This window comes from Syngnathus typhle, linkage group LG6, assembly GCF_033458585.1.
Source record: "Syngnathus typhle isolate RoL2023-S1 ecotype Sweden linkage group LG6, RoL_Styp_1.0, whole genome shotgun sequence".
Lineage (NCBI taxonomy): Eukaryota > Metazoa > Chordata > Actinopteri > Syngnathiformes > Syngnathidae > Syngnathus > Syngnathus typhle.
In genome coordinates, this window is record NC_083743.1 from 148,489 (window position 1) to 171,507 (window position 23,019).

Below are 23,019 nucleotides of genomic sequence, written 5' to 3' on the forward strand. Positions count from 1 at the left end.
CATTTAGAAAGTTTTGTATGGACACACTATCTAATTAAATGTCCCTTGTGCTTTCACAACTATCCTTTCCCTCATCACCTACTCCAAATTGTCCTCATCGCCCTACTTCTGGGCTAGTTATCTCTGCATCCACAGATCTGTCTCTCCCCAGCCTGAGGATGGCCCAACTGGTGGGCGGTGCCCTGCAGGGTTCTACTGCCCAGAGGGCACCGGCATTATGCTTGCATGTCCTGTAGGCACTTTCAGCACCATAGAAGGTGATTAGACACAATTATTGATATGGAAATTTGCCTGACTAGACTGCTACATGTGATTGAAAGTTGTGCGATGTAGATAATCAGCAAGCAATTACCCACCCATTCATTATTATGAACAGCGTATCCTCCTAATGTACTCAACATATTTGATACGCGTAATCTATTATGTGATCAAATCTCTTGTGGTTCGATAAAACCAAGGTTAATCTACTATGTACGGTTAATCAATTCACAGCCGCTTTTTCAGTAATCGATTTGATCGTAAAAAAAAAAAAACGTGTTTATTCAAGGCGCAACATCTGTGGAAGAGTGTCAGCTTTGCTTGGCTGGCCATTACTGTGCCCGAGCTGGCCTCTCATCCCCATCTGGACCTTGCAAGCCTGGATTCTACTGCACAGAAGGCTCTGCAACCGCAACACCTTTTATCAATACCACAGGTAATGTTGAAAATGTTAGCAAATTGAAATATTGCATTTGAAACTTTTTTTTTTCTATGCACATTGATTTTTTTACTTAATTGCATCAGGGAAATTGCATTGCTATCCTACTTCTTACTCCCTTGGAATTACTTACAAAGGGCCTTTCACTTTTAAGTCAATCGAATGAATCAAGCCAAAATCACCAAAGTGGCGAAGAAATCTAATTATTCAGAACTGGTATGAGAAAGCTGACTTCAAATGATTTTTTCTCAGCCCTTGTCAATTCTCCAATGAACATCTAGTTTGTGGATGACAGCTTGCTTTTAACTACATCAGTTCCTTAGGTGGCCGTACAGTGCCGTAAAGCCCCAAAGGTACGGTAGATGAGTGTAATGTATTCCCAATCCTGAAAGGAGGTTGTAAAACTAAATGGCAGTCCAATAAAAGCGTCATCGGCCGGCTGCTTAACCAAGTGAATCAATGTGGCCATTTTCTAAATCCATACATGTTGTTTGATGCACGAGCACATGTTGTGACTGACCTACCGGGCATGACCATTACTTTATACTCATGAGTGAGGAGGATTCCGCATGTCACAATGCACATTACAGGAACAAGAAAACACCAGATGAGCTTTTTGATCTGATTTGGCCACAGGATGCGAGCGCCCGCCCGCCCGGCCACGCGTGTCCATATGGCAGTGCTAAACCGTCCATCTGTGGCCCAGGAGCTTTTCAATCTTTATCTGGACAATCTGCATGCAACAGCTGTCTCATAGGTAGAATAGTTATCTGCACCCTCCCTTTTGGGAAAACAGAAGAGAAGTTTATGGGATGAGAGCATTTTGTTCAGGTTTTTACTGCACAGAGGGTTCATCGGTTCCGTCTGCCTGTCCAATTGGCACTGTCAGTTTGTCACTCGGTAGGACGGCCCTCAGCCACTGCAAGCCAAAGGGCCTTCTGCAACAGCTCTGTTCTCATTGAGCCGTCTGGAGCCTGCAGCCCACGTCTGATGCCTCACCCCCTCCCATGGGAAGGGAATATCTCTGAATGAGTCTTTTTGCCTGAACTGTGATTAAGAAACACTCACATGATTTTTATTTTATCGTCAATCCAGCACAGATGCTCTTGCTCTGTCATAAATCTAAAATAAAATTAAGAAATTAATTTAATTTAAAATAAAAGTTTATTTTATTCTACTAATATCTAAGAGGGAATTCAATGAGGAAAAACATCATTTATGAATAAATAGCTTAAAAAAATAAATAAAAAGCTTGAAAACTTTTTTTTTTATTATATATATATTTATTTATTTATTTTTCTACCGCAGGATATTTTTGTTTACATGGGTCCACGGAGCCGTCCCCAGTCTCCCAGCCTCACGGAGATATATGTCCCCCCGGACACTTCTGCCCTTCTGGTAGTGACTCACCCCAACCCTGCCTTGATGGTAGCTTCCTTCCTGAACAGGGCGCTTCTTCCATGTCTCACTGCCGCCCCTGCCCACCTGGGAAATACTGCCTCGGTCCCGGAGCTTCACGACCTACAGGTGATGGGATTGTACCTTCCGTCCCAACAGTCATGGAGCAATGCATCACACTAGCTTGTTTCCAATCTTATAATTGTTTTGATTAATTTCTAGTCCTAATTAAAAATAGAACAATAACCTCTTCTTGTTGTAGGTTTGTGTTCTGCCGGATTCTTTTGTACCATCGGTGCAAGCAGTCCAGCACCTCGAGCCAACTCCTTTCATCTCAGCTGTCTTCATGAAACACTTGAGGAAATTTATATCGTAAAAATGAACCATGTGTCCTGGATGTACAACATGTCGTGCTTTCACAACTCCTGCAATACCGGTAATAAATAATTGATTCAAGTGTAAAAAGAAGTTAAGCAGTCAAATAAAAAAAGCAGTTTAAATCAGCTTGTGAAGGAAACTGAGCATAACAGTTCTTGCTGACTCTGTTCTGTCACAGAGGGAGACTCCAAGTGGGTCAAAGAGGATCTCCGCTCAGATTCTCAATTTATTGTTACTCACTCACCGCTACACCTCAAGAGTCTACACGATGGCAAATGTGCCACCTATACGGGAGATATGTGCCCCAAGGGTGGGTAAATCTCAAACGTCAACTCCATGGCTTTTCTACACACCCTCATACACACATATTCATGTTTCATTTTGTTATGACATATTCCTGATTTCCTCTGGGTCCCCTGGACTTTTTAGTCTTTTCCTTATGTTTTTATTAGTTCTCAGAAATAAACTGGGAACATTGTTTAAAACAGGACTCCCCCACACAGGAATTGAGACAAGTTGACAAAAGCAACTGATATAAGGAGAGGTTTAAAATTCTTGGAGCAAAGTGTTTCTAGGATTGCATAGAAATGGTTTCAAACTCAAGGCCCGGGGGCCAGATACGGCCCGCCGTATCATTTTATGTGGCCCGCGAAGACGAATTGTGCATCAAATTTACATCATACTAAAATTGCAAATTGTCTTAACTTTTAAAAATCATCTTTTTAAAATATTTGAAAACTTTCCACTAGTCTGATTTGAAAACAATTGGTCCGTTTGTTTTGTAGCTTATACTGTATATAATATGAGGGGTTCATATATTTACATAGTCATAGATAAGCCTCACTTGACCCGTAGGTTCTTCTTGATAAAGTTCAGAGATATTTTCCCTCTATTTTTCAGGTTTTTATTGTCCTGTGGGCTCTGCCTACCCGCAGCCTTGTGAGACGGGCTCTTACTGCAACCAAGCAGGTCTGGAAGCCCCAGCTGGCCCCTGCGCTGCGGGACACTATTGCCCGAGAGGTTCTGAAGACCCCCGTGCCTCCCTCTGCCCAGCAGGCCACTACTGCCCTCTTGGAACAGCGCTTCCTCTTGCCTGCCCGCTTGGAACAATACAAAGTAAGATTTTAATATCCCAAATAATTGAAATGCAACACCTAATCCTCTTAGTTGATACCCTTATAAGAACTGCTGTGCGCCTTTTACAGCTCAGTAATAGGGAAGAAAATTCTCTCCTGCGGGCACTTGTGAAGGATTTCCGTCACAAAGTGGTTTAATCATGTACAGTAATTGTAATCTTGTCTTGCGGCAAATTGCTGGAAATGTATCAAATTTCGCCTTTGTGTTGTCACGTATTAGAAACTGCGACTTGATTCCAAAAGACTGAAACTACTATATATGATAATTCGGTTATGACATTAGCGGATAATCCTACACTCAGTTCTACGACACAATTACATTGGTGAAAACGTCTACAGCGCTTCTCTAATAACATTCGTTCCAGACTCTGTTGGTGGGTCTTCAGCGGAATCGTGTCGGCCCTGTCCTGTGGGTCATTACTGTCATCAGAGAGGCTCGAGTGAGCCAAGTGGCCAGTGTGCAGACGGTTACTACTGTCCGCCGGGACAGAACTCGGAGAGGCCGCAACAGCATGTCTGCCCAGTGGGACACTACTGTGAGAAGGTCAGACAACCAGTGTCCTGAGTCCTGCAGCTATTTTCACTCATCACTGTCACATAATGTGAGGAATTGTTGTGTCAAGTCCTTGCTGGAGGTTGTTCTCATGTGGTTTGTTTTAATGAGGTTTTAAATTTTAATCGTACAGTATTGATAGATAATATCAATCCTTACCGTATTTTCCGCACTATAAGGCGCATCGGATTATAAGGCGTACCTTCAATGAATGGCCCATTTTAAATCTTTGTTCATATATAAGGCGCACCGGATTATAAGGCGTATAGAATGAATAACTCAACGTTGCTTAAACGTCAATGCATTCGCAATATAGTAACACTCGAAATAGTGAAAACAATAACAATATATCAATAACTCAACATTGCTCAAACGTTACTATCACACAACACACAAAATAAACACGTAAAGCTTACTCTAATAAATTAGTCCTCATCCACGAATCCATATTGGTCCATATATAAGGCGCACCGGATTATAAGGCGCACTGTTGGCTTTTGAGAAAATTGGAGGTGCGCCTTATAGTGCGGAAAATACAGTAATATATAATATCTATACTAATGTCATCGTTATGGTCACTTCAGGGCAGTGCGGAACCAACACCGTGCCAACCAGGCAGCTACCAGCCCAGTCAAGGCCGGGGGAGCTGTGAGTCCTGCCCTGCCGGTTTCTACTGCCAAGGTCAAGGTTAGTTTCGAGGCAAATTAGCAGGCGGTTAAATGAAAAATTTAATCTAAATTTCGTGTAAATCAGGAACTTCCTTTGCACTTCTCTGCGAGAGAGGCTTTTACTGTCCGAGGGAATCGGCAACTCCACGGCCCTGCCCGGCGGGCTCTTACGGAAATCTGATAGGCTTGATGGAAGCGTGGCAGTGCTCTTCGTGTGACCCTGGAATGTACTGCCGAGGAACAGGTGCAATGTGTCCACAGACTGACACTTCTGCTGGAACTGTCTCGATCTATGATTGATGAAAGCAATGTATTTACATGATTTTTTTCTGTAGGGAGTACTTTTCCCAGTGGCTTGTGTGCCATGGGGTTTGTTTGTGTTGGGGGAGCATCTGAACCGTCCCCAACGGACAACGTGACTGGCTTTTTGTGTCCTCCTGGATTTTTTTGCTCTGCTGGGACTTTGGTACCACAACCATGCCCCAAAGGAACATACAGGTTCATAATCTGCCATGCAATGTATAAGCATTTACAATTTGCAAGGCTTCCAGACTCATGAATAACATCTGCTTCATAATTTTAATGAACCTCAGGTGGATCTTACTAAATTAAAATATCATTGAAAAGTTAGTTTATTTCAGGAGTTCAATTTAAAAAGTGAAACCTATTATATTATGCAAATTCATAAAAACATAGCATCGGAAGGGCGATTCTCACCTAATTTTTATATTAAAAAACATCTTGGTTATTCCTTCTTCAAACTGAAATACATCAGTAAAATTATATAAAATAATATCTGCTAATAAAACTTTTAAATAAAACTAGCTAATCTGAAGACTTTATTAGTTTTAAAACAAAAAATTATAACATCACAGATCCAATCAAAAAATAAATCAATTTATTCATTTATTTAGTATAATTGAAGCCCATTGGAATGAGTTAAGAAAAAACAAAGCATCAAAAATATGAATTAATATATTAATCCACTTTTTGTATTTCTTCTCTCTGCTGTTTTAATTTAACATGACAGCGAGCAGAGCGGGCTGATGGATCAATCACAGTGTCGTAATTGCAGCCCGGGCTTCTACTGCTCAGAGACGGGCCTCTCAGCAGTATCCGGACCCTGCTTAGCTGGTATCAGCATAGAAATGGCTTAATCAGGACATGCACATTTTACATCATAATCCTTTTTGCTTCAGGGTTCTACTGTCTGGAGGGATCACAGACGGCTGCACCAATGTCGAGTGTGTCTGGAGGTGTGTGTCCAGCAGGGCACTACTGTGCAGAGGGTAGCAATGTCCCCTCCCCCTGCCCAACTGGCTCATTCCGAAATGAAACCGGAGGAAAATTCAAAGATGACTGCCAGCCGTGCCTGCCTGGTAATCAAATAGCTTGATTTATATATTGGAAATGTTTTTCCACCATCTGACACATCTCTTGCCAGGATTCTACCAGGATCTGTCAGGCCAGATTGAGTGTAGACGCTGTCCTTCCGGCTTCCATTGTGAGGCTCTCAGGCTAAGCTCAACTAGGGGGACTTCTTCTGGACTATCCAGTCCTCTTCCCTGCCCTGCCGGGTTCTTTTGTCCCAGGGAGAGTCCAGATGGCCGACCCGTTCCTTGCCCCAAAGGCACATATGGGCCTAGTCAGGGTCTCACCTCTGAAGGTAAACTGCACAGAAACACAAGTCCGGTCCTCAAGGACCACCATGCTGTCTTAGATGTTTCCGTCCTCCACCACATCCGATTCAAATGATCATCAACAAGCTCCGTCACTTCATTGTGTTTACAGGTGAGTGCTTAGCCTGTCCCGCAGGTCTCTTCTGTGGGTCTGAAGGTTTGGTAGAACCTTCTGGATGGTGTCTGGATGGATTTCTTTGCCTGATGGGAGCCTCGCTTCCAAACCCTACTGACAACACAACTGGGTCTCTTTGTCCACCTGGCGGCTTCTGCAAACAGGGGCTTAAAGCAGGTACAGCAAACTGGAATACTTTTGAGATGATTACAATGAATTTCTCCTTCAATGAATAAATCTTCCACGTTGTGTCATAGGCGACTGTTGGTCCGGGTTTTATTGTGGCTGGGGCTCGAGCAAGGCAGATCAGACTCGGTGTCCGGCTGGTTTCTTCTGCCCTCGTGGAACATCTGCACCCGTTCCCTGTCCCGCAGGAACTTTTAGCTCCATTACAGGCAACTCACACCTGAGCAACTGTACTGAATGTACTGCTGGATACTACTGTGACGGTAGGAAAAAAAAAAATTCTGAGGAATAATCGCCAGGTGACCTAATACAATGTTATTTTCTCCATTTTAGTTGAAGGTACTGTAAAGCCCACATTGTGTCTTGCCGGATATTACTGTCCGCCAGGAATGACGCGAGGAACGGGCTTACCATGTCCAACCGGTACTGTTCAGAACCAACTTGGAGCCTCAAGTATTGACGCTTGCCTTCCATGCCCTGCTGGTAATTGTTTGGCGAACAGCATCTGAGCAATCTGATGAAATCCCAAAGATTGCATTGAAAAAAAGAAATAAATAAAAATTCAGAAGTTTTAGTTTCTACTTGTCTTACACTGGTCCACATTTGGTGATTGTTGGTATATAAAATCAATGTTATCAAATAACATTTTGCTTTTTGCTTTTTTTTTTTTTTTAGGACTGTTTTGTTCTCAGCCTGGTCTTTCGCATCCCACAGGATTGTGTGAAGCCGGATATTATTGCCCCACTGGATCCACCAGCAGAAACTCTTCTGAATATCAGGTTGGTTTTCTCCTCTACAAAATATAACACGTTGATCCAATAAGTTACATGTCCTTGCCTTCACCTCCTATCTTATGCTTGATATTTACATCCCGTTCCATTTAATGTGAAAATCCGTGTCCTAAACGAAACACACATCTAATCTCCAGATTTTCACTTTCCCCTGTGATGACCTCTTCCCTTTTCATGTAGCTTTCGCCCAATCAAATGAAATGTCAGATTTGTTTACAACATAACCAAATGACAGTATTTCTACAAAATTGCATTTTGTTTCTCCTATTTGTACAACCTACTATTCAAATCCAATTACAACTTTGCTCTGACAAGAAATGTCATATTTCATTACATTACTATTGTAACACATCTATCATCAGCCATTTCCAGGAAGTCATTCTGGCAGTGCGTATTACTCTAAATAAGCACGGGCATTTTGTGGCTACACTATATCATTACATACTAAATTGTTTCTGCTCTTCTTCAGAGTCATTCTGCCAGAAGCCATCTTTGTCTTTCTGGTTACTATTGCCCCGCCGGAACAAAAAATCCAATTCCATGCCCGGCAGGCACGCTATCCATCTCCCGAGGTCTTAAGACGGTTGAAGATTGTCCCCCTTGCCCCCCTGGACATTTTTGCGATAGACCTGCAAGTACACAACTCTCTGACGCGCTTCCGTGTCATGCTGGGTAACCATAATTTCAGTGTTCTGTTTTCTGCTTACTCTTGTCACTTGCGTAATAATATCCATCTAAGCCTTAGTATGTAATTAAGGGTGTATTTTTTCCTCACCTTTATGTAACTGTCAAAGGGAGGCATTCGCTTTGCTCTTTTCAGTTCTCTTGAAAAGATTGCCGAGTATTTGCTGCCAAATGCTAATGTGATGCAAAGTGCTCTCAGTTGGCTACTCATATTTCTATGAAAGTACAGTTCCAGCCAAATAAGGTAACCAAAGGCACTCAGAAGAACAAAGACAGGAAGGTCGGAATTCATATTTTCTTGCATGCTCAGTATTCAAGTGTTTATGAAGAAAAAACACCGTTCAAATCAAAAGCTTAAGTACCATAAATGGATAACTTGAGATTGTTCAATTCTTGGTGTGCGGTGGAATTGCTATATTATGAAATATGCATGTCTGTGTAGCCTCCGCAAACGTTAAATGGAAGCACTCTCCTTGGGTCTTTGACCTTTTTTTTGATAATGTCAGGATAAATAAGTTACGGTGTAAATCAACGCCATCTGATTAGAGAAATCTGGTTTTCTCCAGAATTTGTACATGATCCTTTTTTTGTAGAAGTAGTCCTCATACGATGACAATTTAAACCCTAACCCTAAATGATTAACAACCCATAATAATGTTGTCGTCTCTGCTTTTACAAACAGATACGTTTGCCTTGGCGGCAGTTCTAGTCCCGCCCCTTCCGACGGTTCCCATGGCTACCGTTGCCCCGCCGGCCACGGCTGTCCTGTCGGCTCAGCCGGAGCGCTGCCGTGCGAGCCCGGCTCTTACAGCCCGGCTTCCGGAGCCGCCGAGTGCGTCCTATGCCCCAGAGGAATGATGTGTTCCTCTTCAGCCACCTCGGAGCCCGTCATCTGCCCACTCGGTGAGCGGGAGTCGAGTATGAGTCAGATCATTAAACATTGCCTCTTGGCAGGTAAATCAACTCCATATCAACTGCATAGGTCACTATTGTCCTGTTGGAACAGCACTGCCTCAACCTTGTCCTTTAGGGACTTTCAACAATCAGACAGGCGCACACTCCCACTCGCTTTGCACAGCCTGTCCTTCTGGATCCTTCTGCAGCACATATGGAGCTTCATCACCACAAGGTGCTTAATTTAGCCCTGGCCTGTATTTTGCAAAAAATAACAACCTACTGTTGTACTATACAAGCAGTCTAAAAAAAGATGTAATTGGACAAATAGGGAAGTTTATAATGCCCCTTTGAATTGTGTCAAGGTTCTTGTATGGAAGGCTATTTCTGCCAAAGTGGAGCCATGGGACCAACTCCACAGAACTTTGATAACTTCGCTGAGAATGGGCCTTGCCCTGCGGGTCACTACTGCCCGGCGGGGTGCTTCTCGCCGATTCCTTGCCCTCTTGGCAGCTTCCGCAACACTACTGGTAATCAAGAAGTTTTTGTCCAGGTAGTTTGCTGTAAAAAAAAGTGAATGTTTGGATTTTATCGTGCTCTCGCAGGAGGTGTCTCATTGGAGAGCTGCTCTGCTTGTCCTGCGGGTCACTACTGCTCCGCTGAGGGTCTCGCCAGCCCCACTGGGCTCTGTGCGGCCGGTTTCTACTGCCCTTTTGATTTCTCTTCAACCACCGCGTATGCCTTCCTGTGCCCCAAGGTATGTCTCGGTCTACCTTTGATTGTTGTTTTCCTGTGCAAGAGTTAAAAAACAATTTCGCAATGTTGAGGGGCAATTATATTATTTTTCAAAATTGCTAGGCCCTAATAAATTGAGCAATTTTTGCACAATTCTTATTAAAAATAATACTAGTTGTTGTAGCCAACCCTAAAACAAGTTCACAATGTTGAGGGGCAATTAGATTTTTTTTCAAAATTGATAATTGCACAATATTTTATTAAAAATAATACTGGTTGTTGTCGCCAACCCTAAAACAATTTCGGTCTAATCTACATCTGACAAAAAAATTCTCTTGTTATTGACACTATTTCTGTACCATTTTGAATGCCATGTTTGCTTTTCCCCAAGGGCCACTACTGCCCTAACGGTTCTGCCCTCGCTCTCCCATGTCCCAGTGGAGAGTACCAGCCAAATCCAGGCTCCGACAACTGCATCCCCTGTCGACCCGGCTTCTTCTGCGAGGAGGCCATTCTCGGCGAGCCTCAAATCTGCCCACCGCATTCATTCTGCCCAGCAGGTATAATAAAAGTAATCAAATATAATTCTGAATCAAAATAGTAATCACTTTATAATCATCCTCTTTACAGGTACCATGGTGCCTCATCCATGCCCGAATGGGTCGTACAGTGATCCAAACAAAAGAGGACTACGGGAGGCCCGTGAGTGTTTACCCTGTCCCCCGGGGAGGTTCTGCAGGTAAATAACAAAACAAAATGCTAGCAGAGCTCACGCATGACAGCACTTTTACACCCACACGACCTCCTGTCAGGTGGCACGTGTTCGTTGGCAAGATACGAAACGCAGATGCACTGTTAGCATGCATGCGAGGACATATTTGCTCAGAGGGAAATCATTGTGTTTCTGCTTTGCTCACGTAAGCTAGCGTACTGCCAATTTAATACTTGTAATGAACATCTGTGGTCAAAAGAAATTGTTATAATGACGTCTGTGACAAATACGCAAAAAGTAATAAAATATACAAATAAAATAAAATAAAACAAAATATAATAAATAATAAATATAATAAATAATAAAATAAAATATACAAAAAAATCTCCCCGATCACTTCTTTAATATTCCCAAGAAACCACAACGTCACTGCTGAGCTATTTTTAAAACATGCCCGCTGGCTGCCCTAGTGGCTACATGGTACCCCGCCGGCACCTTAGCGGTGACCCTTGATCCATTCTTTCTACATGTTCTGCCTTCCAACAGAGCTGGTAGGATACAAGGAGCGTGTGCTGCAGGGTATCTATGTGTTTACGGCAGTGCAGATTTCACTCCTCGGGGATCACTGCCTGACCTGACCCAGTGTCAGTGGGGGGTGCAGTGTGCCGGACCATGCCCACCAGGTCCACCTCTTCACCGGCATTACATTATTTTCAATTCTCCAGTTATTCTCTGTAAAATAAAACGTAGGACTAATATTAGCAATCAAGTTAGAAGTAACTTTGTATCCTTATTTTTAGGTTTCTACTGTCCCGAGGGTGCTGGAAAGGCTGTGATGTGTCCTGAAAATACCTTCAGAAGTTATTCAGGGGGTGCCAGCCCACAGGATTGTTTGACATGCCCAGCTGGACACTGGTGCCGACCCGGTATTATGTGCTCATTATGTGCTTTAACTTGACTGATGTGAAACTTCTGTCATGCTTGTCTGACATGCTGCTAATTGGACTCAGTGTGCAAGAGGATAAAAAAAAAAAAAAAAGCAGTGTCTGGGGAATTTTGTCCAAGGCTCTACAAGGCTCCCAAATGATATCATAAAATCAATTCTTCAACCCGGGTGCCCGGACTGTAATAAATGTGCAGTGGAAGAGACTCCATCCGTCATTAATCGAAATCCCAAAATTACACCCTCACGTTTGTTTACAGGCCAGCCACATCCTCGTTTGTGCCCCGCTGGTCATTATTGTAACAGTTTTCCAGGAGGTGACAGTAACGGATGGCTCGGGCCCAAGCCTTGTCCCGCTCACACCTATCGAGCCGATCCCGGAGCGGGCAGTATAGGCGACTGCCTTCCTTGCCCTCCCGGGTCCCACTGCAACAGCACAGGTGCCGCACAAAGCATCTCAAACAATGAGCACCACTCTACTCCTTGAAATGTTAATTAAAGTGGCGGCGGACTTATTCATAATGTTAATTAAAACGGCAAATGCAAAGTAGACACGTTGTGCAATATCTTATAATGAGGTGTAAAATGTTGCTTGGACCTTCACCACGTTATGCTTGTCTTCTAGCTCGACATGACTCAAATTGAAAGCAAACTGCCTTTCCGGGTTATTTTAATTTCAGTTTGCGTGCACACTATTATCCTTTGGCATCGAGCCTGTGGCGGAGATAAGAATGGAGTCGTTTTAATATGACTGAAGACGGTGAATTTAAAACACATTACGTGAGGTGACATTGAAGATTGAACGGTGGATTTGTAACAGAAGATTTTTTTTTTTTTTTAATCTACAAAACACCTGCTAGACATAATAAAAACAAACATATTGATATCATATCTATGTGATGATTCTCCCGTCTTTAGAAACATAGCTCTATCTCATAAATGATTAAAGAGCTCATTTCAGAACAACTGTCTATCAGGCCTTGCAGATTATTCCAACAATCCTTGCCCACCTGGATTCTGGTGTACTGGGTCTGGAGCACCCATTTTCTGTCCAGCGGGCACAAAGAGGATGCTGCCTGGTGCTGCTGAACCTAGCCAATGTGAAGCATGTGCTGGTGGGACCTTCTGTCCAGATCCACAGGATACCGGGGAACCCAATGTGGATGGGATCCCATGTAGGGCCTCTTATGAATGCCCCGTAGGTGAGTTTAGTCACACTTACCGTAAAAATGCAGATATGGAGATGATGACCAAAGACGGGAATGAAAATAATTTTTGTCGACGCTTCAGGTTCAGCCTCGGAGAAGTTGTGCAGAGCTGGTTCATACTGCGGACCGCAGACTGCTGAGCCTGAAATTTGTCCGGCAGGTTATATTTGTCCGGCGGGGTCACGGTTCTACAATCTCCCCGAACAACTGTGAGCACACTAACCTTTCAATAGCCAAATATTTCTTGGCATAGAAGGCATTTTTTTAAAGGTGATTTTGATAAGGGAGCTTACTGACTCTGCAGTATGTGGATTTAAAAAAAAAAAAACCAACCTTCATTGCACTCCCTCCGCAGCTGTCCGTTTCCTTTCTACTGCCCGGCCAACAGTTCTTCAATGAAGTCTTGCGATGGCGGCTCAAAACCTGTCAACATCAGCCGACTTAGAGGATCCAAAAAGTGCTGCTGCAGTATATGTGAAGGTGGCACCTATCGACCTTACCTCTCAACTCTCTTCGAATGCCTGCCATGCCCTCCAGGATACTTTTGCCCACCAGGTGTGTACATCCAAAAAAAGGACACCGTCAATGTCAAGTATTTGTGTATAGAAAAAGAAATCCACCCATCCTTATCGTCCATATTTCACTTCCTGTGTTTTTATGACTTAGGTACTGAAGACTACAAGAGCAACTCTTGCCCCGAGGGGTATGTTTGTCCAACTGGATCCACAAAACCGACACCTTGCCTCCCTGGCTCCTTTGGCAACCTGACCAAAGCTCAGACACTCGGCGACTGTCACCCATGTCCGCCCAACACCTTCAACCACCTCCATGCCCAGAGGGCCTGCTTCCCTTGTGGTAGTTCCTCCACTTCACCACCAGGTTAGATTGCCTCAGCCATATCTATTATATGTTCTGTAAACCATATGTGGAAAATTATTTAGGACACCTTTACTCATTCACTGCCATTGACGGCTATAGACGTCGAAGATCTATTTTAACTCGGCTGGCACTGAATGAGTTAAAAGAGAAGTGAAAATGTAAGAAAGTCCACAACTGGCTTTATTCCAAGTATTGGAACTCATTTGTTTCGAGAACATTGCTTTGCCAAGCTTGATCAGACAATGGCCTTCCACAAAATTGGAAGGATATTATTTTCAACTTAAAAGGAATCATATCCTTCCTTTCCCATTAACCTGATAAGAAAGAGCCGAGTCCCGTTTTTTTTTTTTTTTTTGCCGATACTGTTTATTCTTACAGCTCTCCGGAATAGCCACGTGGCACATTTATGTTTTTGTAGGTTCTTCATCTTGTAGCTGCACTGGCAAAAATCGCTCTTTTCAGCGCTCGGACGGTGCCTGCCTGTGCAGAACCGGTTTCATCTTTTATAACGAGCTGGACTTCAAAAGCTCGACTTCTGACAGTGCGCTGGACTGCCAGCCTGAGGTCACTCGGAATTCTATTACATATACTGAAAGCAAGTCAGATGTACACTACCAACTGGATATGATGTACGGTATTCATGTTTGTGTATGTTTTAGCTATACAAAAGATGCGCTCCAGGGCATGTTCGACTTGCGGCATCCAGAGAATGCGTATCACCTTCCCTTTACTCCTGTAATGTAACATGTGGACCAGATGGAGGAACTCTGGATGTGGAGATGGGCATGTGATTAACACTCACATTTGTGTTTCACTCCACAGTCTGTAAAAGTGTTGTAATTTCCATAAAAATGTTTGTCGTGACTTTCAAGTGCGGTATTGTTTTCCCCAGCTGCCATTGTCAGCGATACGTGTCTGCTGAGGAGCTGTGCGACGCTTCCTGCCTCTCCAAAATTCCTCAACTCTCAGCTCATGTGGCTCCAGATGGACAGTTGCTCCTCAGCGTTAAAGAAAAAGACAGCACAGTCTGGGTCAAAGTAAGATTTTGAATGATGGGCTTGGTAAAATTGACTGATTATTACTAATTGCTACTGTTTTATATTACTATGTGGACTTTTGTTCTGGTGTACCTTGAATTTACCTTGAATTTCTGGGTAGACTGTGTTTGTCTGTCTGGATCAATTTTGTGAGTGTCTCTCAATAAAACATGACAAATACTGCTGGCCCAAAGGCTCAAAATGAAAATATTATTTTACTCTAATGGGATTTTTATGAAGCAAAGCTGTCTTTGGTTTTCCAATTTTCAAGACAAGCAAAACAAGAAGACGTGCGGTCACTTTCATAAGGGAAAGTTAATTGTTTTTTTCTTCAGTTTTATGATGTTGATATTTTGTCTTACATCAGTGGTTCTCATTGGATTTTTTTTTTCCCCTTCAGACTTTAGTGGATGTTTTAGGACCAGACCCCCGTGCAATGAACATTGGCAAAGTCCATTTGGTTCAGTTTGATGCTCAAGGAGTGTTTGGTTGGATTCCCAAGCAAAGAGAAGACATTGAAATATTTCTTTCCGGTGATTTGACTTTCCAATAACAATAATCTATTTTCAATGTAATAACATTATTAAAAATGGAAAAATCACTGATTTAATTTGTCTGTTCTCAGAATCAATAGATGTCTTTGCTCCCACACGAAAAAAAAGAACCACAGGCAATAATGAAGATGACTTGCCTGTCCTTCCTCGTATTCCTAATCCAGTTGCTTGTCTGTCCACTGGTGACATGCTCATTTTCCATCTAACCATTAACTACACAGGTAACACTTTTTTTTTATTTTATTTTATTTTATTTTATTTTATTTTATTTTATTTTATTTTATTTTATTTTATTTTATTTTATTTTATTTTATTTTATTTTATTTTATTTTATTTTATTTTATTTTATTTTATTTTATTTTATTTTATTTTATTTTATTTTATTTTATTTTATTTTATTTTATTTTATTTCGACTGCACTAATTCATTGGCTACCAATAAGATCGCAGTCTCAGCCACTTCCCTTTCTACGAGAAAGACCACTTATTCAACAGTAACCCCAGCTGGGACTTTGGGGTCTTCAGACGTGTGCAAACACTCATCAAGCAGTCAAATCTGAATAACACATGGTAAGCCCCTGCTGGACTAACTTCAGAGTACAATACTTCAATATTTGCCATCATCATACTGTTTGGTCTCCCGTCAGGTTTGCTCATGTGTTTTGGGAAGTGGGAAAATATGTATTCCTGGACAGCGCTGTCCCAGATTGGAGTTTGGTGGTAGTAGTAAGTGAGGCTGGGACAGAATGTGACCCTCGGGCCCCGACCTTCCAGGCCATGACCCCGGCACACCTTATCAGGTGTGGAGTCATCAAGAAACACCGACTAAACCTTCTACCAGATTGGGGGACAATCGCAGGTCAGTATCCAGCTCCGTTGTTTTTTATCACATAATCATCCAACGTGACATCCACTCTCTGTTCAGGCCTCCTGAGTTTGCTCTTTGTGGTCGTCGTGGCCGTGACCACAACAGTTGTGGTTCTTTGGCCCAGCAACGCCAAGCTGGTCTCCCAGTGGAGGACAAAGCCCAAATGGCGGAGTCTCGGAGAACCTCCGCATCCTCCGGACTGTTCATGTAGTGAAGACAGGTACATTAAGCCGTTTTAGAAGCAGGGATAATTAAATTGTCTTTTGAGGTTGCTTTATTTAACCAAGACTTAAGAAAGCTACAGAGTAATTTTTATGACTTTTATTTGTGTCCTCTTTAGTCTCGCTGGCTCTCCAGGGAGTCGAGGTGTCGGAGAGGGCGCGGAGGCTGAGGAGCCAACTATCTCCAAAGGTGGTAAACTCGCATTTAAATGTAGATCTGAGTAGGAAGCTTAATGAAGCTTGAAAATAAATTTGGCGCGCACATTTGTAACTGTCCCTGAACATTGTGAAGTATTATTATCCTGTAAAAAAAAAAAATGGTTTCGATATTGTCATAGCAAGGCTAAAACAAATGTAATGAAGGCCGCGAAGCGCTACCAGTTAGTAACCTCGTATCGACTCGAGCTTCAAGTTTCCTCATTGTGCTCTTTTGTATTATTCATGCAGCTTTATAGCATATTTTAATGTCCGCCGGCTGCATTAAAAGTCCACGGAGCGTGACCGGGCAACATTTAAGAGCTCCCACCCCTATTTGATTGATGATAAGAGAACACAAGGGCCATTATCACGTTGAACTGTGCCAGTATTTCTATCTCTCCGTTACCCTTTGTGATTTTAATTGTGTCGTTATTATTCGTTACATGCACCATCTCGTCCTGTCAAAGTCGAGAGTTATTACGAGGGGGCTGATAAAGTGAGTCGAGTCGTGATAAGCGCTGTTCCGACGTAGGAATGGTATCAGGGCGCTGCGATTTGGAGGAGTTCAACGTCAAGACGTTGTACGACAAACTGGAAGATCAAAACCTTCACGTGGCTTCGCAGTTGGCGCGGCATCGGAAAGATACGCAGGAGTTTTACCGGAACATTAATCAGCAGGTGGACGCCCTACAGGTGAGATGAGCAAACACTTTTCAGATACTTGCAGTGACACTTGCTTTGTTTTGTTTTTTTAAGAATGTATTTGAGAAGATGGATGGTAAAAAGCTGCATATCTTGAAACAACTGCTAGCTACGAAGGATAACCCGTACAATAAGACTGTTAAAAATAGTAATGATGAAGGTAAGAAAAAAAATTCTAGTCATGTAAAATACATTTTATTTTGATGAATATCTTTTTTATTCAATTTTAATTATTTGTTTTCACGTTTATTTTACTAAGCAAAATAAGAATTTTTGAATCTCATTTAATCTCTGGTATTTACCAGTTGAATCTGTAGCACTACTGGAAGCTGTTCTCAGATCTGTGGAGACCCTCTTATATAAGATGAACCAAGGGACTTGGCAGACCCAGGATCAGCCCTTTCCCTTACACAGCCACAGTCAAGAACATGAACGACAGGCTCAGAACAGTAACGAGACGACTCTGGTACAACATTCACTTTGAACCTTTAACTTAATAACAGAGAAATGAATTCATAAAAGTATTGATTCCCAATTATCATGTCTAGGTTTCACCTATAGATTTGACCCAAATGGAAGCACTTTGCCATGATGCAAGTAAGTAACAAACCTTCAAAATAATTGATTAGTCTTATTTATTTTTTTGCAGTTAATTCATCTCAGCTCACATCACAACAAGCAGAAATTCAAATTAATTCAATTGTGTATTTGACTCTTTGACTTGACGGCCGGCCCCCTACCTTAATGAGCTGGGTATACAAATGACGAATATTTTAACGCAAATGGTGCAGCAACTTATGTAGACAGACATCATAATATTTGAAGGCATATTTTCTCTGCCATCTGCAAAAAAAATGACTAATACTTAGAAATATGGCAAAGAAATTGTGTTCAAAAAATGCTTCATTTTTTTTGGTAAGATTTCCTTTTTCCGTCAATTACAATTTTTTTTTCTTAGTGCATTCAAAGAGGACTGCTCCTTGTCTCAATGATGTGGATTTAGCCAAACTAGTCAGCATATCTCCCTTGTACAAGACCCTGCAAGAGATCCAGCAATCCCTCCAGAATCCCACCCCATCTCATCCCATTCAACCTCTCCCCAATGGTAAACAAACACTAAAATCCCCCAAAGCAACCAAAGCGGTTCTCCAAAATCCCCAAATAAACTCTCATTTCCTCTGCTTCCACAGTAATTTGTCATTCATCCCAGGAGAACCCCAAAGTGCAACTCATTCCAACCGCGCTGGACAGCCTCTCGCCTCCGCACTCGGCCGTTTTCCTATTTGGCTGCCGGGTGATGGAGCTGCTTGAGAAATGCCTCCCGTTGCCCTCTTCTGTGCTTCTCACGCTAACCAAGTCTCTCCCACTTTTGCCAGCGTGCTCCGATAATTGCCTGCTGGCACACTGCAGGGGGGACTTTTATTTTGACGCCGGCCATCAAGTTCTTTATCTATCCGAGGCTAAGCTCCAGCACGTGGGGCAATTTATCGCCATCGTTCTTCAATCCATGGCGCACGTAGCATCAGGTGATTGTAAAGATAAACTGAAAATTCAGCCTTTGGAAGCAGTTGAAAAGTATTTCTCTATTTCTAAACCATATTTGAAATGTATTCCTCAATCCAGGAAACAATGCCCAGAGCTTCATGCAGGCTCTTCATGATGGAATCTCAGCTCTAAGTCTTCAACTATTCAGCCTGTCTTTCAAAGAGAGCACAGCAGAAGTGCGTATTTGATGTTTCAATGTCACCACCATATGGCGTCATTTGACTGAATGAATCTTTCTCGCCCCAGGGTGCACTAAGCAAAGAATTTATCGACATCAGAGTTCCCAAAGGAGTACCTTTCACTGATCTATTAGACGCAAGGTGAGCTAATAAAAAAGCGGAGTCGAATTTCCACATTTATTTCACGCAACGAATTTTCTTCTTTCAGAGCGGAGAAATACAAGCATCCCATGTTAGAGCAGTTCTTTGCAAATCTCTCATTAAGTACAACTGAGGAAACTCAGACAGGTAAGAGCCTTCACACAAAAGAAGGGAAAAAAATAATTTTGCAATACCTTCTCACACCACAAGAGGGAGCCATAGTGACACCCAACCACACTTAATTATTGTTGTGCTGACGCGGGCATACTTGCCCTCTTCATCTGTTTAAATGAGAATATATGATCACAACCTAAAGCAGCAATTATATAGGAGTTTGGAACATAATGCTGATTTAGCAAAAGTGTTTCCATCAGCACAAAAGTGTCCTGCTGTTATTAGTCAAACAAACCAAGCGTCTCCGCCTCCACGCCTCTGGGCTTCCGCAAGCCTCACAGCAGGCAGCGGTCAACTTTTCAGCCGCTGTACTTTCAAACGGATACCTTAATTATACCCGCTGGGAAATTGGTTTGCATTGCAATCACGGGGAAATTTATTAAGATCACCAATTGAGTCAGTCGATCATAAACATATAAATATATTCATATTGTGCGGCGGCTTAAATCAGTTTGTTTTGGAGTTGGGGGACCGTTTACCTTGTAAACAACTCACGTGTGCATTGGACCATGAAACAATTTACAATGGATCTAAAATGGTAGAGAACAGCTTTAATAAGCCGCGATGGAAAAAAAATGATTAATGAACTTGCATGGTTGGTATCTTTTCATCAACAAAGAATATGCAATGATTGTGAAAACCACACTCGTCCAATTATTTATATATTTTTATTATAGTTATTAAATGATGCATGAATCCATAGACACCAATATGCTTATAAATAAATACATGTTTTGATTTTTTTTTTACCGGTTGGTGATTTTAAAACAAGACATCCCTGAAACATTTTGACCGTCTACACAGCACTTGGTTAAATATTCAGAAATTAAAAACGTCAACCCTGAAAAAATAAAATAAAATAAAATCGTCCTTTTCAAGCATCGCTCTCATCATGGCAAAGACAGAAAAGCAAAGTGGAGTAAAAAAAAAAAAATTGCAATCTCCCAACATGAATAATGCTAATAGACTCATTCAAACAAATAAACACGGCCATTTGCAAATAGAAAGTGCGACCCCATTTGATGTTCGTGGGAGGAAATGACCCTGAAGTCACGCTGCTTGCTTCGGCTTAAAGACTTTTGGTTCCAGGTGAATTGGTCCAATATCTTGCGCGGCAAAAAATAATCTGCTTTTTGTATAATTTGTATAATTCTATCAAACATTGACCAAAAATCACTTCCTTTATTTTTCAGTTTTACCAACAAATGAGACTCCAATGGAGGTATGTGTAGCACAAACAAAATGATCCTCATTCTCTTAGCCCGTTAATAAAAATAGCTGTTTTCAAGGCGACCTGTGTGGAAGAGGAGATAGATCGCATGAACGAAGCCTTCCTGGAGATCACCAGGCAGCTGCAGAGCAGAGGTCACGTGAGCAAGACAGAAAAGGAGGAAGAAGACCAGTCTGTGGTAAGAAGTTGTTGCTAGAAAGTGTTTGTTTGCCGAACTCCTCTTATAAAACACTGATTAAATGATCAACCAACACAAGAAATCACATCTTGACTAACACGGATTGTGTCCTGTGGCAGAAGTCAGCTCTGCCAAGCTTGAGCCGTAATGAAACACTCCTGCTGGATTTGAAGAGACGCTACATATCTCAGCGCCTCGATGAGCTCCAAATCACATTGGAGCGCATCGGGCGGCAGCGACCAGGCAGCGTGTCCAGCGCCGGGACGCACGAGTGCAGCGGCACGACTCAGCGGGCGCCTCTGGAAAGCTACGCTGGCACGGAACATTTGTGATCCCTCCTGCGGTATTCCAGCTGGTCGCGCTCGAGGCCAGAAACCGGCGGAGACAGAGGTCTTGATAAGAGTGACCTTGATAGTCACGTATCAGCACAATAGAGTTGAAGCTTTGATATGCTACTGGGCTCACAGATACCACAGAGTCCAAACGTGCTGCATCATTCAGATCACTGTTTAGAATATAACTAAGGCGTGTGATGATCTTGTGAGACCAAATTTTTATGCAGCTGCTTAAAGAAACTGGTAGTTTCGATTTTTCCGGAATTTATTTTCCGCATTTCTACGTCACCATTTTTTTTGAAGAAGAAGAATTTGGGATTTGTTTTACGAACTCCCTGAGATATCCTTGCCCGCCCCCCAGGAAAAACTCCTAGCTTCGTAGTCTTTGTACACACTCTGAAAAGACCAAAATAAAAAAATAAGAAAAATAATCAAATTGTTTTTCCCCTGTACTACTATTGCAATCAAATAAAGATCTTTTAAGGTCTTCTTTGCAAGACTTAGGTAAAAAAAAAAGAAGCAGAAAACTCATTTCTAAAGAAACACTAAAGTAATTTTAAATGGCAATTTTCTAGCTTTTAAGAAACCCGCACAAAAAAATGAGGCAGTCAGTAACAATTGTTTTAATAACCCAATTTTGGGGTTTTCCAATTTCCAAAACTAACACTTGCATCAGATTGAATCCCCTGATTAGTCTGCAGCTGAATGGGAGTGATCACAAGTTGCACCGACATAAATCGTGAAAGACGTCAACCGTGAAACAAAGAAGATTCTCAAACTTCAGAAAGAAGGTCAATCATCACACAACACTGCAAAAAATGTTAGTTGCTCATAGTCAGCTGTGTCTAAAATCTGGTCCAAGTTAAAGGTTGTTTTTTTTACAGTGTACATTTATTAAGTATATTATATAGTTGTTGTTTTATGTGTATTTGTATTTTACTAACATTTTTCCAGGTGATTGTTGGCGATTTTATTTATTTATTTATTTATTTATTTATTTATTTATTTATTTATTTATTTATTTATTTATTTATTTATTTATTTATTTATTTATTTATTTATTTATTTATTTATTTATTTATTTATTTATTTATTTATTTATTTATTTGAATTTCTTCACTACTTAATATAATCAAGTAAATGTATACATGATCCTCATGGGTTATATTTACCGCTACCCAATCAATTACCTTTGCACTGCCACCTCAGGTTTCTAATACTCCAGTTGACATGTTAGACAGCCCGTTCATTAGCACACTCTAATTAAGACAATAAACTTCATCCAACCAGACACGAAAAGAGCCCCGCGCCTCTGTGTAACGGCCGATGACCAGCATGTGTTCATGTATAATTCATAATTCATCTCCTTGTTGAAAAGAATCCTCAATGGCACCAATATCTTATCCAAGTGAGTAGAGTTTATTTAGCCATTGCGATGACATGTTCCCTGGACAGCTTCTTACAATAGAACAAAAGGTGTCTATGTGCCAAACCACAAGGTCAGACCGAGCTAGTCTTCACTTATTATCAGTATGTGTTTGGCGCTCAGTGCCAAGTCACCCCCCTGAGTGGAAACTGGCTCGAGCCTACGGCTGTGTGTGCGTGTCTTATCAATCAGATTAGTTGCTGTGTGCCAGTGAGCTGTTTGCATCAGCAATGCATCAGCACATCCACACTTTGCTGAAATGGAGCTTAGTGTGTGCATCAAGCTTTTGTTGTATCGTACTACAGAAACTATGCTTGCTCTATTTAGTTAGACACACATGATAGCTATTTTTAGATGTTAGTGCGCACAAGAAGCATGTGTGTGTCTTTTTGTTTATGTATTTTTGTAGGAGGGCCACGCTAACAAATCACGATCAATTAGATCTTCTACTAGAATGATTTATTTTAAATTAAATGTATATGTTCGGAGGCCTAATGCAAAACCGTAATAATGTACTCTGAGGATTTTAAATAATACAATTTATCATCAACTAATTTGGAGAAACAATTCGAACT

At 41.7% G+C, this 23,019-nt stretch overlaps 1 protein-coding gene across 1 annotated transcript; it reads left to right on the forward strand.

Moving 5' to 3' along the window:
- Window positions 1–9: 9 nt before the first annotated feature.
- On the forward strand, window positions 10–22,005 carry LOC133156108 (zonadhesin-like). Its single transcript, XM_061281886.1, has 52 exons — window positions 10–257; window positions 548–694; window positions 2,006–2,224; window positions 2,358–2,531; window positions 2,652–2,783; window positions 3,374–3,589; window positions 3,975–4,153; window positions 4,747–4,849; window positions 4,916–5,074; window positions 5,166–5,328; window positions 5,861–5,964; window positions 6,030–6,209; window positions 6,275–6,496; window positions 6,622–6,801; window positions 6,882–7,073; window positions 7,144–7,293; window positions 7,486–7,589; window positions 8,071–8,273; window positions 8,968–9,188; window positions 9,268–9,414; window positions 9,545–9,709; window positions 9,785–9,936; window positions 10,306–10,474; window positions 10,545–10,653; window positions 11,173–11,309; window positions 11,427–11,552; window positions 11,830–12,009; window positions 12,547–12,771; window positions 12,860–12,986; window positions 13,133–13,332; window positions 13,444–13,656; window positions 14,075–14,220; window positions 14,316–14,443; window positions 14,549–14,693; window positions 15,094–15,226; window positions 15,319–15,468; window positions 15,690–15,816; window positions 15,894–16,105; window positions 16,172–16,334; window positions 16,455–16,528; window positions 17,066–17,226; window positions 17,290–17,395; window positions 17,541–17,701; window positions 17,784–17,832; window positions 18,194–18,340; window positions 18,426–18,761; window positions 18,859–18,956; window positions 19,027–19,100; window positions 19,168–19,247; window positions 20,468–20,496; window positions 20,564–20,683; window positions 20,803–22,005. Exons 1-52 carry the CDS (start codon window positions 218–220, stop codon window positions 21,013–21,015), a joined length of 7,890 nt encoding a protein of 2,629 aa, XP_061137870.1. The 5' UTR covers window positions 10–217; the 3' UTR covers window positions 21,016–22,005.
- Window positions 22,006–23,019: the final 1,014 nt, after the last annotated feature.

Coding starts and splice junctions, on each gene's coding strand:
- LOC133156108 (XM_061281886.1), top strand. CDS start 218: ATGCTTGCATGTCCTGTAGGCACTTTCAGCACCATAGAAG. Junction 7,590..8,070: donor GAAACTCTTCTGAATATCAG/GTTGGTTTTCTC, acceptor GCTCTTCTTCAG/AGTCATTCTGCCAGAAGCCA. Junction 16,106..16,171: donor AGATTGGGGGACAATCGCAG/GTCAGTATCCAG, acceptor CTCTCTGTTCAG/GCCTCCTGAGTTTGCTCTTT.